The sequence below is a fragment of the Trichoderma breve genome, assembly GCF_028502605.1.
Source record: "Trichoderma breve strain T069 chromosome 7 map unlocalized scaffold00007, whole genome shotgun sequence".
NCBI lineage: Eukaryota > Fungi > Ascomycota > Sordariomycetes > Hypocreales > Hypocreaceae > Trichoderma > Trichoderma breve.
In genome coordinates this window covers 125101-141442 of record NW_026611593.1, presented here as the reverse complement: position 1 = coordinate 141442, position 16342 = coordinate 125101, and the positions used below count along the sequence as shown (strand labels likewise).

Here is a 16342-nt window from a genome sequence, read left to right as displayed (position 1 = left end):
TTGTCTTCAGCCTGTATTGTCTTACTATTCTGAGTCCCCAGCGCAAGTTACTTCTCATAATACGTTCTAGAATACGTCCGGCATGGCCGATGCATCTCCCACAGCCCGTGTAGATATCTCCGGGTCCTACCCAGTAAATCGACGAGTTGGTCCGGGATGATTGTTGTGCCATACGCTATTCGGCCGATATCTGTCTGCAGAGAATCGGATGATCTACGCAGATTAGTCTACATCTATGTCGGTATGTAGGATGAATAGTATCTCAAATGGGAAGCACGCTGCTTGGCGAGAGAGGTGGTGTCCTCTTCCAGAACGCTCTCGAAAGGCTCAATACGTACGCGTACCTCGAAGGTTGCATACTGTACCTTGGAAAATGGGATTGAGTGTCGCTGATTCATGGGTATCATGCTAACGTGTCCAAGCTAGCCTGTTACTTATTCGATTCAAGAACAGGTTTCATTTTCTGGGGAGATACACAAGCCTGTAGCTCCCAAAATTAGCCGTTCCAATTATTTTTCTCTGGTCATGTACGGTACTGGTAATATGGCTAGCCAATTCCTTATCCTGGTCAAAGCCGGGATACATTCTGGGGATACCCCACTTGTCAACACTTTGAGGGAAATAGTAATACAGGCGTTGGCTCTATGAGCACCGTTGGGAAAAGTTAACCACATGTTGCTGTAGACAATCTGACAATCTGTAGGTCTCTTGTTCTGGAAGCCTTTTCTCGCTGGGGCAGCAAAGAGGTAGATACCTGTAGTATGGTGACATGACTATGGTGTGGCAGATAGATTTGATGTCAGATCCCCTCGATTCCTTCTACGCTGTGTGGGTGCATAAGCCGTAAACACCAACTAGTAGGCAGCAACAAAGTAGCCGGAATATCCCGTATACCCATGGAAGCGTACTTGCGGGTATTCATCCCCAATCCATCGGCCAATCCATCGCTCGTTGCGACTCTGTAGCGAGCACAATTGCTTGGAATCAAATGATAATTGACAAGTGGCACGCGTTTTTCGGCACGGGCCAACATTAACCAGACTGGGACCACGTGGCCCACGCGAAAGAGGAGTCTTTAGGGGCCTATCCGCCTTGGCGATCATCTCCCCTGAATCCCTGGAGTAGCACGGCGCTTGGACGCCTTCTCCATGTGATGGCCTGTGAGGCCCAGCAGATGCGTGTATATGTACTGTAACCTGGATGTTGAGCAGAACATGGTGCAGCTGCAGGGTATCTCTGTGTGGACGCAATGGTTATCTAGGTACATGTATTTGGGGAATAGGAACTGGGTGCTTGGTGGCTCGTGTACTCGCCCCAAAGCGAAAGCAGCTCCTTGTCTAGGTTCTCGGTTACACTCCATACAGAACATGGCTGCGTACCCCATGTAAGTACTCCACGCATGGCTGATACGGCTAGATATTCCTCCCAGAACCAACAAGACAAGCCACAAAAGTAAGACGATACGTTGTTGACCCTGGAAGATTTTGGGATTCTGACCAGGAACGTGCTCCTACGGCAGCTTCGTTACAGCTGATTCGTATATGCAATTGTCGGGGTACGAACGGTTGAGTTGGCTGATGCGGTACTAACAGCCAGAAAACCAGCATACGCTAGTGTACTGCAAAGGTCATGCTCGTACATTAGCACAGATTGGACGTTCCTCGTTATGGGCACAAGAAGGCGACAAGGATTTTAAAAAGCCAGGCTTTGCCGTGCGCTATCGATTATGAAAAGAGATAATTGGCTCACAACTTGACGTATTCCAACTTTGCTCGCGGAATTGTCTGCATTATGTGAAACGTCTAGCACCCAGGGTGTGTATTTCTTTTAACCACCTGTAGGCAGTACCTAGTAGGTGTAGGGCAACCTACATGTATATGAGTTTACCTACCTTTACAGCCACGGAGCGGACCCTGTCATCGTTATCGACCTAGTAAGCGCCAGCTAAAGCAAACCGTCAACGGCCCCTTGTATGCAGGGAACGGAGCGCAGCAGACATAATAAATGTGGGATTTCAGCAGGGTATGGTAGCGTACATATAAGCAGTAGCGATTATATCCCTAGCAAAAATGAGTTTAAAGAACCGAGAGCGGTACAGCATGGGGATCCTGTCAACCTTTCACCCTCAGGCATTACTAATCGGTGCTTCATTGTTTTACCCGCAGTAGCTCATCTTCAAGGGTGCAGCAGGTGCTGCTGGTGCTCCCAGTAAAGTTTCTTTTCTGCGTGCTCCCCACCTCGGCCCTTCTGTGAGGCTCATAGAGAGGGGCAGAGGTGGAGAGAGAGGGCGATATATACATATATATATATATACATATAAGGTATGAGTTAGTAGATAAAGAAACAGGGCAAAAGAAGAAGAGATTACAGAAAAAAAAGTCAATGCCCGTACAGGGTATTGGATCTCTAGCATCATGCAAGTCCCGAGCAACGCCATCTCACTACACACCCTCTCATCTCTGGCTTGCCCACTCCACGCCGCAGATAACTGGAGCCTCGCTGGGCCGAGAGGCGTCCGAACCAGTAGATGAACCCACTCGCTATCATCCTTGTTTTTAGTATTACAACTCGTCTTTGGAGATCTAACTCCGAGATGCTATATGTAGCTTTCAACGTCTTTTTACATCAACAACTATCAGTGACTTAGGAACTTGAACAATTGAGAAGAGAGCAACCATTGTCACCATCGTCTGTTTATTGACATAACCGCCTCATCGATTGCTAGTTGCCAGCAACTCAGCCATCTCGCGATTTCTTCCCCTTCTTACCCTCTAGCCCGGTCTTACATGCAATCCAATCCGTTGCTATCTACCCTTACTGCGCAAGCATCGAATGGAGCCGCGTTCCCCCCGCTCCCACCAAGGTACATGCACGTGTGCTGCTTATAGTACCCAGGTACCTGAAGCATCTGTACCCACCGGAGCTGCCTTACCAAAGCAACACACATGCTTGTAAGCTACAAGTATACACGATGCCGAAGCTGGTAGTTCTGCTAGGTACTTAAGCTACCAGAGCTCTGCCTCGATATTGCACCTGCAACCCTTCGGTCTCATTCAAGGTCAGTTTGAACAGACTGTTTACTCCAAGATGGCTTCTCCTTCAACTTCCACGGCAGCTTCTACTGCTGCCACTACAACCACCACCGCCACCACAGCGTCAACCTCGACTGCTTCAAGACGCCAATCATGCGATCGATGCCATGGTCAAAAGCTGCGGTGTACACGGGCCAGCGGCAGCAATACAGGCGCATGCAATCGATGTCTAAGACAGAATGCGCGCTGTGTCTACAGTTTCAGCTTGCCCAAGGGCCGCCCAAGCATGTACCGGCTTCACATGGAAAACTCGTCTTCGAACTCTTCTTCTCGCACATCCTCAGCTTCTAACATTGCTGCTGCGGCCAATGCCACTGCCACCGCCACCTCTGCTTCTGCCACTTCCTCTTCCGCTTCTTCGGCCCTCAATCAACCTTCTACATCGCCAGCAACGCCTGAGCCGATTCCGTCAAATCCAAAGACGGTTGTCGCTGACGGTGATTGTGGCAATGGCAATGGCAATGGCAATGGAAAGCACTCTTCGCCACCGCCTGGGAACATCAATTGCAGCGGCAATGATGATCCTTCAAGTTTGACAGGCCCAATGGACACAGATGCAGCTACCACCATCTCTACAGACACATCAGACACGTCCATATGGTCGTGGTTGGCAGAGCCCTTCAACTGGGGCGACATGCAAATCGATATGGACAACGAGCAGCATCACGATTCCAGCAGGCCAACGTCAACCATGGATCTGCACCAAACCATGATGGACGGCATTCACCAACTGAGTGATGCTGTCGGCATGGCCGCCTTCCCCGACGCTGCTTTTCCATATATCCAAGACTGGGGATTGAAGCACGTGGAGACCAGAACTGCGTCGCCGGCTCACCTGCAAAAAGTTCCCGAGCAGCATCTACACCAGCAGCCTCAGCATCAGCAGCAATCGCAACCGGCGCGCCCGCAGATGCATCTAGCCCCCGATGATGGCATCGCTCAGCTCTCCCAGCTTAGCATGCGCCTCTACCCGCTGCATCGCACGTGCTGCACACTCGCCGAAACAGTCGAATCTTTGATCCAGTCTCGAGACTTTGGCCAAAACCAAATCTTGTCATCCCTACTCGTTGACGACGCTACATTCAAACTGGTTGCCCAATGGTTGGTCCAGGTTTCTGCCGACTCTTCCAGTTTGCTTCTTCGACCCGAAGCCTCGAAAAATCAAACCCCCACGCCTTGTGCGGGCGCTGTCACGCTTGGTAATACGTTGCTCGACGCATTCTCCGCTTCGTGTCATCTCTTGCAAATCATGCAGTGCCTGCCAGTTGACTCGAGCTTCTGGCCTAACGGGACCGGCCCCCTGCCCACTCCTACATCCATGCCGGGCTCCCTCGACAGCAATACAGCGTATTTGGACCAAGCTGCATGCGGCAGCAACAACGGGTTGACGTTATCATCCTCCTTATCATCCTCATCCTCATCCTCGCCATCTAGCTTTTCTCGTACACCGAACCAAGGCCAATACTCCAACACAGTCATGCGCCATCTTGTCATTGCGTGTCACACGCTGCTCCTAAACATCTTTGTCGTAGTGTTCACCGCTCTACAACTCGATGGTGATCTACGAAACAACTCCCGTGGTAGCGTGACGCCCAACAGTAATGGTGGCGTCGATCCTGAGCCTCGCCCGGACGCAGGGCTCGCGGATATCCGGCTGGTCATGATTGTGCAGCTCTGCTCCTATCTGACTGAGCGCCAATGCCGAGCTGTACACTCCTACTTATCGCCACTTTCTCAGTCTTCTCCACAGCAGCCATCGCAGGTCTCATCACAGCAGCTTTTTGACACTCCCCAACACCAGGCGGGAAGTCTACCTGCATCATTGCCCACTACGCATGCTACCAGTGCAGAGGTCATCGAGCTCGAAATGGAGGTCCGATATCGCATTGTCCGTCTCCGACAAACGCTCCTTATATGATGTTACGAATTTCATGAATTGCCTTTACCGTATATATAGTATACGCGCATACATACGTAAATTTCTATTTGAATTTGACGACGCTTCGAAACGTTCTTTTATTTCCCTTTGTCATTTTGCTTTCTTTTTCAGATTGGTTTGGGCTGGCGACAATGCAGGTGTTTTATCACCAGGAAATGAAGCGGAGTTGGTGGCTAAACTGTGTCTATTGAAATACACATATATATAGACGTCATAGGAAAAATGAGAGCTATAAAGCCAGACTCTTCTTCACTACACATTGTTACAAGTATCGCGCTAGAAGTATCTCAATGTTCATATATCCGTATAAGTCTTTTTGGATTGAATGCCAAAATAAAGCAGAAGAAAATCAGCGTTGTCTCTTTGCCTTGATGTCAATGGCAACAGTAGATAGAACGAGGGTAATCTTAATTTCATTGCTCATTATGTGGAACCGACCCCCATACCTATCCCTAGGTTCTGAATAACGTCGCCAGCTGATGTTTAGTCCAGCCTTGTATCAATCATTATGATAGTTTTGAACCAAAGCACATGCATTTGGTACGTCTGGACCTGTACCACTCCTTCTGTGTACCCAGTATAGTAATCACAGAGCCACTCCTGTGCCGAGAGACCCTGTAAGCTGTCAGTCTCACGCTCCCGACTTTTTATTATACCGAAAGAAATGAAACGGGAATGGAGACATAACGCTTGGATCACAGTGTTATCAAAGACTTGTGCAGCCTTGTTGGGTGTGTATGTGTGTGTGAGAGAGAGTGGGGGGAGGAGAGCGAGAACATGAGCATGAAGGCGCGTGGGGGGAAAATAATAATAATCTATATCTACAAACTTGTTGCTTTTCCATTGAATCTAGCCTCTCACGTGCCGTCTCGCAAATCTTGGGTGGTGCTCGAAAACACTGAGAGTGACTCACCAAGAAAAAAGCGGCGATATCTGGAATATTGATCGCTGCTGGGCCATGACATGTGCATGTACTTTGTATTATTGCGGAGGACCAGGCGTTTGGGTTGCCTTCCTGGCGGCGATCCGCTTGTACGTTGTCAGCGTATCGTATTGCAAACTCACGCAATCCAATCAGTCAGGCACCCCAGACAACTAGTGTTAGTACCTTGTAGAAAGCGCCTTTTACTCGTACGAGATGCACACGCCCCCCTGGCAGAAGAATTGGGTGCGCATATCAACTCCCTCATGAATGCGACGGGGCGTCTAATTGGCTACGAAGCATGGCCTTGTCTTCAGCCTGCCGTGTCATCGTATGACATCCGGTGTACTCCGCAATGTGCGGAGTACCCCGTGGATGATCACGCCCCTCCCCTTGACAATGGTGAGTACTGGGTATGCATGCACATGGGCGAGATATCTTTGAAGGTTGTGGTTTTGCTCCCTTGCTCACAATATCCCCACACTAAATCATCTTTCTTGGTATCATTTTTATAAAATTTTTAATATTTTAAAAAAACTTTTACGTATATAAATCATCTTAGTTTAATTTGTAACTTAGATAGGAATAATTATTCCAGCCCCTCGCCAGCACCCTTGTTAATTCCTGGATGCTGTTGACTACAGCACCATGTAGGGTGCAAAAAACACCGCCGCTCATCACCTACAATTTCATAGTGTAGACCGGCGGTGTTTTTTGCACCCCGCATGAGCACTTAAGTAGGTAGCCCTGTACAGTGAGGGGCGATTTCCTTCAGACAAGGTTCCATACCTAGGAGCAAGCTGTAAGCCAGCTGACGCTAACGGCTACATTCCCTCAGACAGCTTATATCCTTGTGTATCAAGGTACATTTGGCTGCGCTAGAAGGCACTCGAGTCATTCGGCGTATGTTTAGTCATTGTTTACCTAGCACCAAAAACTTCGAGACTCCAACGGATGATGGATAGTTAGAACAGCAGCAGCTTGCCTTTGAATCAATTCACCGACAAAAATCGCAATAGCATCAAGAGCAGCAGGACTTACAACGACACCAGATAAAGACGCTGTTCCATTTCTGCCAAGTCTGTAATTTATGTTGTTCTTGCCGCTGTATCCATGCCGTCTTGGCATTCCTCTACCCCATGCCCTCGGCATCCCTTGTTTCGTATACTTCTGCCTGCCCTGCATTCTGCGTACCAACTATCCAGTTCTACCCGCTGATTTCACGACCATAGTATCTAACTCCTTAGGTTATCATGAAACTGAATCCAATCAAGTTTTTACCCTCTACTGCTGGCCGATCGGACCAGACGGATGTATGCCCAATGATATTGGTTAGGCAACAACAAGCCTTGAGCATTCAGGGGTGGCTGAGAGAGCAGACTTTGATATCTCCGGCCATCACATGGGGAAAAAAGGAGGATCAGCCTTGAATGACATCAAGATTCCTGGTAATGCCAAAGTAAAAACATTATCGTGCTCATCCATCAGTTGCAGATACAACTCTACTCTTGTGACACCAAGAATACTAGACGCTAGTTCAAGATATATCAGAAGAAGACTTGATTCAATCACCTGCGAATACCTCGTGAAAGCTGAGGCACTTGGGCAAGCAACGATTAGGAATTCAACTTTTTGAACACGTCCACCCAACTGGTTCTTACACCGCTACATTACTCCTTCATCCCCTTCAACCGAAGAGAATTGCAAAACTTCACTAGCTTCATAATGAGGATCTTTTTCCTCAACTGGTTAAAAGCCACGTTTGAAATTACTGTAAGCAACAATGGCTTCCCAATACTAGTCTGAATCTATTGGCATCGTCGGCAGCGGCTGGCGCTTCCCTGGAGGCTCTAGTTCGCCTTCTACCTCATGGAAGCCCCTTAAAAAGTTGCGTAATGGCGGGCTATCAGGAGATTTCTCCTGATCGGTTTAACACTACGGGATGCTACCGCCCAACAGTATCCACTACGATACTACCAATGTCGGGTATATACCTGATCCAGGAAGATATCCTTGCCTTTGACGCTGTCGAATATTTTGAGCATTACGTTTCATAAAGTGGGATTATTCAATAGAATTATCTGCTTCTTGGAGGCCCTGTATATGATATTCAAGTCACGTCAGCAGTCTGATATATGGTTTCAGAAATGGGTGGCTATACTACCAGGTATTAAGGTATTAAGACCCTAGCTAGATTAGACATCGCCGTTTACAGTCGTACCATAAATGTTAAATGTTCACTAAGGCGTGTAGATACTGTGAAGCGGTGAGTCTTGGGTTGTTGTAGTTTGCGGTATGTAAGTAATCCTTGGACCTGAAGTTTTCATTGTTGAAAAATTTCCCCTATGGGCTCCTTGCATATGCAAGATGCAGATGCAGGTGCAATGGACATACCTGTAGAGAAGGCGTAGCATCTATTATCCTGAAGAAGTTTAGTGTTGCCATTCTTGATGGTGATCATGTCGAATGCCCGGTTTGAGAGACTGGTGCTAACCAGAATGGCTATTCCGACGGCATCACCGTCCCCAGCACTAAGGCCCAGGCTGCTTCTGTCCAAAGGACATCCAAGAATGGAGGTCTAGACCCTGAGAACAATATCTATGACTACCTCTAGTTCATTTTATCACGGCACTGACACTAAAGCCGGTGACTCCGAGGAGGCAGCTGCTTTTGCCAAGTGTATTTTAACCAAACAAGCCATGCCTCTAATACCACACCACATTGTGACGGATCCTCCAAGACTGTCATTAGGCACATTTGGGATATTACCGGCCTTGCCGATATTTTGAATGAATTGGGAATACTCAGGGGTAGAATGATTTCTCTTATAAGAGCATGGAAGCTCCCACGCCTTGAGCCTTGGCGAACAGTGCCTGGGGGAGTCCCTTGATGTATCGATATTCGCAATGCTGGTAAGTAATATTGAAAACTATATCTATCTCTACTCTACTAATAATTAGGAAAAGAAATCCTTTGCCTTTCATCAAAGCGTAGTTCACACCTCGCATTTGGGTTGCGAGAAAGCCCCTATGTCTCCGACACCTAGTGTGTTATCGTAGCAATCTTCCTAACATACAGGCCATTGTCATTTTGGACGAGGTTCTCAAAGATCCACTTTCCAACATCTTCCCTCGTGATTGAATACCCAATCGCATCGGATTCACGACCATTCTTAGGGTCTTCCACGCCGACTCGGACCGCCTTGTTTGTCGCGCCGTCCAGCATCCAGGACGATCGCACAATGGTAAAGTCCTCGTCACTTCCTACAATAAGCTGCTCCATCGCTTTTTTATCTTCGTGGGGTGAATAAAGAAGATAATAATATAGGAGCCCCACAATGTAAGGGGTATCAGGCCCAAACTGAGAGATTCCCGTAGTGCTAAGGGCAATCAGTCTGGGACGGCCGGTCAGACCTTGTCGTCGTAGTTGGTTCAGAGCTTCCAACACCGTAGCAATAGCCCTTCTACAAATGCTTGGATCATCTAGCTCAAGTTTGTAGTTCATTGATCGGCTGCCGATGGAGAAGATAATTGTGTCGACTAGGTGAGTGCCATCGACTGTGAGGCATTTTTTGACCGCATCGACGTCATGCACATTCCCTTCGACTATCGTCAGACGGGATGTTTTGTCCTCGGAAAAGAGCCCTTCGAGCTTGCTCGGTGTGCGGCAGAGGGCGATACAACGGGTATCAGCATCGAGGGCGTTGCTCAATGTTGCAAGACCGCAGCCAATTGTGGCGCCAAAAAAAGCGATCGTCTTTGGGGATGACATCTCCACAGTAGTACAAGGTATGGAATGATAATAAAACGTCGAGTGATACGTTGGTCCGTAGAACGAGTATCAAACACGAAATAGTATAAGGCAGTGAAACAATGTGAACGGGGTTTTTATTGATCTTGGTTGAGCATTTTCAGCTAGCAAGTGCAGCAGAGCCTTCATTAAATAAATCACCAGAGTGACAGACAGAACAGGGTCACAATCTCTATATAGCTCGGTGGTGGATCTGTGGCGCACTGCTGCTTGCGTGTCTGATCCTTTCGGCATTCGGTCGGGATCAATTGGCTGCCGAATATTCAGCCACCAATTTCAAGGTGGTATTTGGCGCCCGATGCTGCTAACGGAATCGAATTTAGCATGCAAGGGACCTCCAACGACACTAAGACGGTCCGCTCCGCAAAGCCTCATTTTGAGGGCCTACGAGGTATGAATCATAATTATCTATAGCGGAGTTTTACACAAGAACGCGTTGCTTGTGTAAGTACGTGGCAGCATGCGTAATATCCGCGCCAGCGTGACGTTGGAAAGGATTCCATTCTAATTCGCCGTTGCTTTCGCCCGTTAAAGGTGTCCAAGTATAGCAACGGCCGATCGTACAGGGGCGGCGGGTATAGCGATCACACTAAATCGCCCAGGCATTGGAGCAAAGTATATACATGTACGGATTACCAAGATATTAATCGCAACGACCATAATCAAGGTAGTGTGCCAGCGTGACTTGTATAGCTGCATCGCGCCCGGCGCGTGACAGTGGGCGATAAGTCGATACAGGGCGATTAAAGTCAATAGATTGGTTGGTCCTAGAAACAAGGGTGCCCGAGGGACTTGTGATTGAAGATCGTGACCAAAACACCATAACCATTTAGCTCAATCTGCATACATACATACATATATACATACATACGCAATTCTTGGTAACAATATCTCATAAGCATGTGCCCTCACGTGTAATCCAGTACATGAGAAATGAAAATCCGCTGAAAAAGCCCATGGTACTTGCAAGAGATGGTAATCTATCGGTACCAATCTGTAAACAACCCGAAAATCGCGAAAAGCCTTACCGTGATTAGTATCAGGCGACCTGACAAACCAATTTGTAGCCAGATGGAGGCTGGCTGCGTATCTTGTCTACACCCTCAACAACACCTTCCCAGCCACCAGACATGAGCTTGATGGGATGAGTCGTCACAAAGCCACGGTCGAGCAATGTCTGTACAGCCGCGAAGGAACGAGCGCCGAACTCCCGATCCTCGAGAGACGCTTCACGGGCGTACTCCCCACCAAGCTCGACTTTGCGACCCCAGACGGTCATGACATTGAACCACGATGCCTTCACAGTATTGATCCGGCTTTGGGCAATCGACTCACGAAACGGCTCCACAGCAACATATCGGCCACCAGCACGACCAATCGCTGCGTAGCACAGCTGTGTCGTTTCTGCTTCGGCTATGCAGTCCAGCGCATAATCCAGTTCGTTGTTGGTGTAGGCTTTAATGGCGTCTGCACAGCCTGGGTCATGGTAGTCAAAAACCGCTTCAGCCCCAAACTTCTTGACGAGCTCAAAGTTCGATGGAGAAGATGTGGCGACTGGGCGGAAACCGGCGCTGTCAATTATCTTCTATCAGTAAACCACCCTCTTCTAGAAAGAATATTGTAGAAAGTTGGTAGTAACAGACGACTTGAAGAGAGAATGTATTTATATAAATGTGAAAATAAACTTACGTCTTCAGCAGCTCAATAGCGCGCGTACCTGTAGCAGTGCTACCGCCTGCAACCAGGACAAAGTCGCCGCGGTCGGGGACGGAGCCGCTGAGTCTGTCGAGGGCTCCTGGGAGCTCCATCTCCTTGAACAGGCCATATGCAGCCGTTGCCGTTGCTAATCCTAGAGCCGCGGCGTCTTCCAAACTAATGTGGTCGGGAAGCTTGAGGACCAAATCCGCCAGCGCACCGACATACTGAGCAAAAGCCCCAACATCAGGCTGCAATCTGTCCATGCCGTAGACCACCCCGGCCACGCGATCACCCACGGCCAGACGACCCTCCTTGACTGCATCCGCACCCAGTGCTACAATGGTACCGGCGAAGTCGAAGCCTATGATGGCTCCAGGTGCCGGGCTGTAGTCCAGCGACTTGACATCAACTGGGTTAATGGCCACTGTTGCTGTCTTCACTAGAACCATGTCATGAGCCAGTGCGGGTACTGGTGCATCTTTCTGGATAGTCATTTGGCCTGGTCCTTGAGCTACAATGGCCGTTTGGTGTTGGGGCAACTGCCCCATCGTAGTAGCGGACGACATGGTGGTGTAGCTCACGGGATTGAGGGTCCTAATGCGTGACTGATACAGTTTATTACATGCCTCCTACCTCAAGTAATATACTCGAACCCAGAGTCCGACGCTGACATGCGAATTCGTCGATTAAGCTCGCGCCCGAACAGTTTTCAAGTGCCCGGTAAGCGGATCCATCGCCGTAGGTGGAGTCAGCGCCGGCGGCAGGGACCGGTGTTATGCAAGGCGGCGGCAGTGTGTATTCACCGAACTAAAGTCGTAAGTTGGTTTGAACGTCGTAGGTTGGCCAATTGGCTGCGACAGGATGCTAGTCTGCCTTGGAGAGCTGGCATTGCTGCTAGTGTTAAGGCCAGGGTGTTTTCGGTAGTAGGTTATAATGTAAGCACCGATATAACCAGCAGTGAGTATCTTATACATTTCGGTGATATATGACGTTCGAAATGGCTTTGGTCCGCGCGATACGGGCCTTTCTACAGAGTATTGGGTATAAATATCCGAGAGTGAAAAAATTGAGCAGTAAATCCGTTGAAGAGGTCCGGTTTAATTATTGGCATGTTCGAAAAAATGCACTGTGGCATGCCATAGCTGTTTAATGTTCTGAGCCCATTATCGCATAATCGCTAAGTAAAGTGAGAGAAGCCGTCCACCTTGCGCACCTCATCCCAGTTTGCCAAAATCTCCGCCTATTGTAGACCAATTGAGAGACAACACTCTCCCTGTATATATTTATGCAAATTGTGAATCCTTTGCGTCTCTCAAACTTTGCTGTCACAGCAATATTATGTAGTCCCACAAGCACCGTAAGCGTCCAGATGTCACTGATACCTGTTGACTCAAAGTCATCTCTCTTGCTGGTCCGGGCTCGGGGCAAATCTGCAAACCTTGGAAGACTTAGGTTTGATGGCCCAATCCTCAAATGAGCTACACTTTCCAGCTAGCCCTTTATTCAAATCTGTTGGCCACAATGGGGTACATCAAGGAACAACCCAGCACTGCCAAGCCATTGAGATACTGTAGCATCTAAAAGAAGGAACAATAATAGTAAGGCTCTGAACCATACACAATAAGATTCTCCAACTGTGCCTGATGCCCTCCCCACTTTCCCTCGCGCATGAGAAGTCATTTACAAGATGCAGACGACAGACTAACCGGATAGGTCAAGGTCAACGAGATCGCTATGGTCATCAGTGAACTAATAAGGCAGTTCAGTTAAGCGTACGCTTGTCTTCACGATCTTACATTACTCCAGCCGTAGGCATCTTGGTGGAGTTTCGGCAGCGGCAGAACGCGAAATTTGAAACTCATATGCGCCGTTTAGAGATGAAAACAGTCTCGAATATGTTGCTCCGTGACATGTTAAAAATATGAAAAAATCGAGCCACATTAACCCCCTTGGCTAGAAACGTCGACCTCAGGCCTCTCACTTTCAACCAACTCCTATGCACGAAGCGGAAACAAAAGGGTCTTTGTTAAACGGCATGTTCCTTACGTCAAACCGTTTTCTAGAAGTTATACGCTATCTGTAGGTCACTGGAGCGACAATCCAATCGGAGTATTTCTCGTCTTGGTCCTAGTCCGAAGTAGCTCTAACAACGTCGATACCGGGAGAACACTCACACTTTAATTCAAAACCCGCCTTGCCGTCCCACTGTTGCAATCCAAGTGAGCGATAACACCTGTCAGGCATTCCAATGATTTCGGTGGGTCTGGCTCTGAATAAAGCCTAAGCGGTCTCGGTAACTAAAGCGTGTCCGTGATTAAATTATGGATGTAAAGAACGAAAACCTTTTCGAATTGTAAGTAAATAGCGGGAGAATGACTGACACCCTCCTCTCTAGTTCTTTATTGATACCAGGGGCGATCAAAGTAGCTTGAAGGGAAAGAAAAGTTATGAGCCTAGGGCAATATTCTACAGTCAACGAGAAGTATTCTGGGCTACGATCATCACGGCGTGATATTGCTCATTCAACCTGAAATGTCATACATTCAATTTCTTGCAACTAAGCCAAATGATCAGAACGGAAATCCACGCCCAGAATACAGATCTAGAACCCTAAGGCACACTTTCTTCAGCGGCATCACAGTGACAAACCCAAGACTTCCAATCCATCGAGAAAGTCAATACGGAGTAAGATCCAAGAGTATAAGATTAAAGATAATCTTTGATAGACGCCAAAGAAGGAGCAGTTATCACATAATCCCAAATAGTCCACAGCAAAGACTCAAAGCCACATTCGTCTTTTTTTTCTGTCCTTTTTCTCCCTTTTTTTGGCTTTTGAAACTAATATCCGTAATTCATAACTAGCAGATTGCACTAATAGAGAAGTCATCGCGTTGCTCTACCCATAATTGGGTCCATCAAGCCGCGACCTCCAGAGGGACTTCCGAAAATGGGATGACTTTCATAGGTGCAAGCAACGGCTTCTTGGAATTAACCTTCGACCCGTCAACCCACTCTCGAGAGAGCTGCACGGATTTCACCCCGCGCTCCAACATCTCAGCATTGTACTCGTTAACAGAAGCCTTGATCGATTCGATGTCATGAGTCTTGTCTTCTTTGTCAAGTCGGTCTAGGATCTTGGAAAGGGCCATGGCATCGATGAATGTGTTATAGCCTCCCTCGCCACGGAAGGGCGTCATGACGTGTGCCGCATCGCCCATTAAAACGACCCGGCCAGCTGGCAGACTAGAAAGCTCGAGGTCGCGCCAGATATGAGTCTCCTTCTTGACACCCTCAACAGGGGTTAGGTCAAATATCTCGCGAAACTTGGGTTCTCGATTGCTCATGACCTCGCGGGCGTGGTCCAACTTCTCTTGTTGGGTGGCTTTGTGCAGCCAGTGGTCTGGATCGGCAATGGTGGGGTCTGATCGAGACATGATCCAGTAGTACCGCGCCGACTTTCCGTCAGGCGCGACGTCATGCAGCGAGCAGAAAGTCAGATAACCCTTCTCGGAGTCAATCAGCGAATAGCTTCCATGGCTGAGCTGGAGTTGGCGCTTGAAGGCCTCTCCAGAGAGCTTCAGCTCGCCCACGATGGCGGCCAGTGGGATAATTTTCAGAACCTCATCGTGAGACTTTTGCAGAAGCTGCTGTCGAACTGTGGCGTTTCTTATCTTAGCAATTGAGAATGTTGACACAAGTATCAGAATTGATAACATACCAACACTTTTCACACCATCAGCACCGACAAGAATGTCTCCTTTGGCACTGGTTCCGTCTTCAAAATAAACAGCGACGCCTTTATCATCATGTTCAATGCGCTGGACACGCTTTCCCCACTGAATTGGAATATTGGTAGCCAAGTGATTCCTCAGCCGGTAGCGCTCTGCGCGGATAAAGGGCGTTTCTGGACAATCCTGCAAAAGGCATGTTATCAGTATCTCGAGCTGTGATTCCCATAGTCCCTAAGGTGGATAATTACCTCCCACCCCACTCGAACGTTGCTTTCAGCGGGGTATAGACAGATCTGGGTAGGGATTTTGAGAGGAGACATGTGGTCTGTGGCCTGTCTCAAATCGGGCATATCAGATGGCATAGATGCCACAAGTTCGTCTGTGATGCTAATACTGGTGATAAGCCATACAGCGCCGTAAGGCTTTCAGTTAGAGTTCTTGGGTGCTTACGTGTGCAAAGCAATGGCCCATCCCTGGAATCGCGCATCTTTATGCTCATCGCGCTCGAATATCTCATAGGAAATGCCCCGTTTCCGGAGGTTCTGGGCCAGTGTGAGCCCACCAAGCCCGGCTCCTGCAATAAGAACGTGCATTGTAAATGTTTGGATACCGAATATTTTTGAGTACAGAAGAAATGTACGCCAATACAAAAGAATTCTGGAGATTGCCTTATATAAGAATGGCACAGGAACTGAAGGCGAACATATGATATATAATATTTAAATAATATGAAGTCGCCGGCAGCTGGCGATTCCTATTTTGGCAACCGCCGAACGCTAACAAGCTGACCGGTCCAGTGAATATTAACATGATGCCACCCCATCATCCCACACCTGTAAGTTGTAACAGTGGCAGACAACCAATAAGCAAATTACCTTTGCGGTTCGGATAATACGGGTGCTGTCAAGGTAACAGATAATACAGCTAATTGCTACAAGGTCTTTGGTGTACCGCTTTAGACAGAACTAGCTGTTGGTACGGCGTCCCTCGGGATGGTAGGGGGTGGCAAGGTAGGATTGTTGTCAATGTCAGCATTGGGGTACTTATCACTACTTAGCTTTCAACTTGACTGGTGCTCAAATTCGCTATTCCGAACAGAGTACTGTCGGGTAAATGGTATATATAAGTACTGGTTAGATTTGCAAGAGTT

At 48.2% G+C, this 16342-nt stretch overlaps 4 protein-coding genes across 4 annotated transcripts; 1 reads left to right on the top strand and 3 right to left on the bottom strand.

Annotated features, from left to right (window-relative positions):
* Positions 1–3318: 3318 nt before the first annotated feature.
* On the top strand, positions 3319–5010 carry T069G_10209 (uncharacterized protein; the record flags this gene model as incomplete). The annotated part of the gene is made up of 1 exon (XM_056177419.1): positions 3319–5010. One exon carries the CDS (start codon positions 3319–3321, stop codon positions 5008–5010), a length of 1692 nt encoding a protein of 563 aa, XP_056023709.1.
* A 3985-nt stretch (positions 5011–8995) lies between these two features.
* T069G_10208 (NAD(P)H-binding domain-containing protein) lies at positions 8996–9724 on the bottom strand (the record flags this gene model as incomplete). The annotated part of the gene is made up of 2 exons (XM_056177418.1): positions 8996–9347; positions 9399–9724. The coding sequence occupies 2 exons, from the start codon at positions 9722–9724 to the stop codon at positions 8996–8998; spliced, it is 678 nt and encodes a 225-aa protein (XP_056023708.1).
* Positions 9725–10802: 1078 nt separating this feature from the next.
* Positions 10803–12027, bottom strand: T069G_10207 (zinc-binding dehydrogenase domain-containing protein; the record flags this gene model as incomplete). Its single annotated transcript, XM_056177417.1, has 2 exons — positions 10803–11334; positions 11453–12027. 2 exons carry the CDS (start codon positions 12025–12027, stop codon positions 10803–10805), a joined length of 1107 nt encoding a protein of 368 aa, XP_056023707.1.
* A 2349-nt stretch (positions 12028–14376) lies between these two features.
* T069G_10206 (FAD binding domain-containing protein) lies at positions 14377–15785 on the bottom strand (the record flags this gene model as incomplete). Its single annotated transcript, XM_056177416.1, has 4 exons — positions 14377–15116; positions 15180–15375; positions 15441–15585; positions 15643–15785. 4 exons carry the CDS (start codon positions 15783–15785, stop codon positions 14377–14379), a joined length of 1224 nt encoding a protein of 407 aa, XP_056023706.1.
* Positions 15786–16342: the final 557 nt, after the last annotated feature.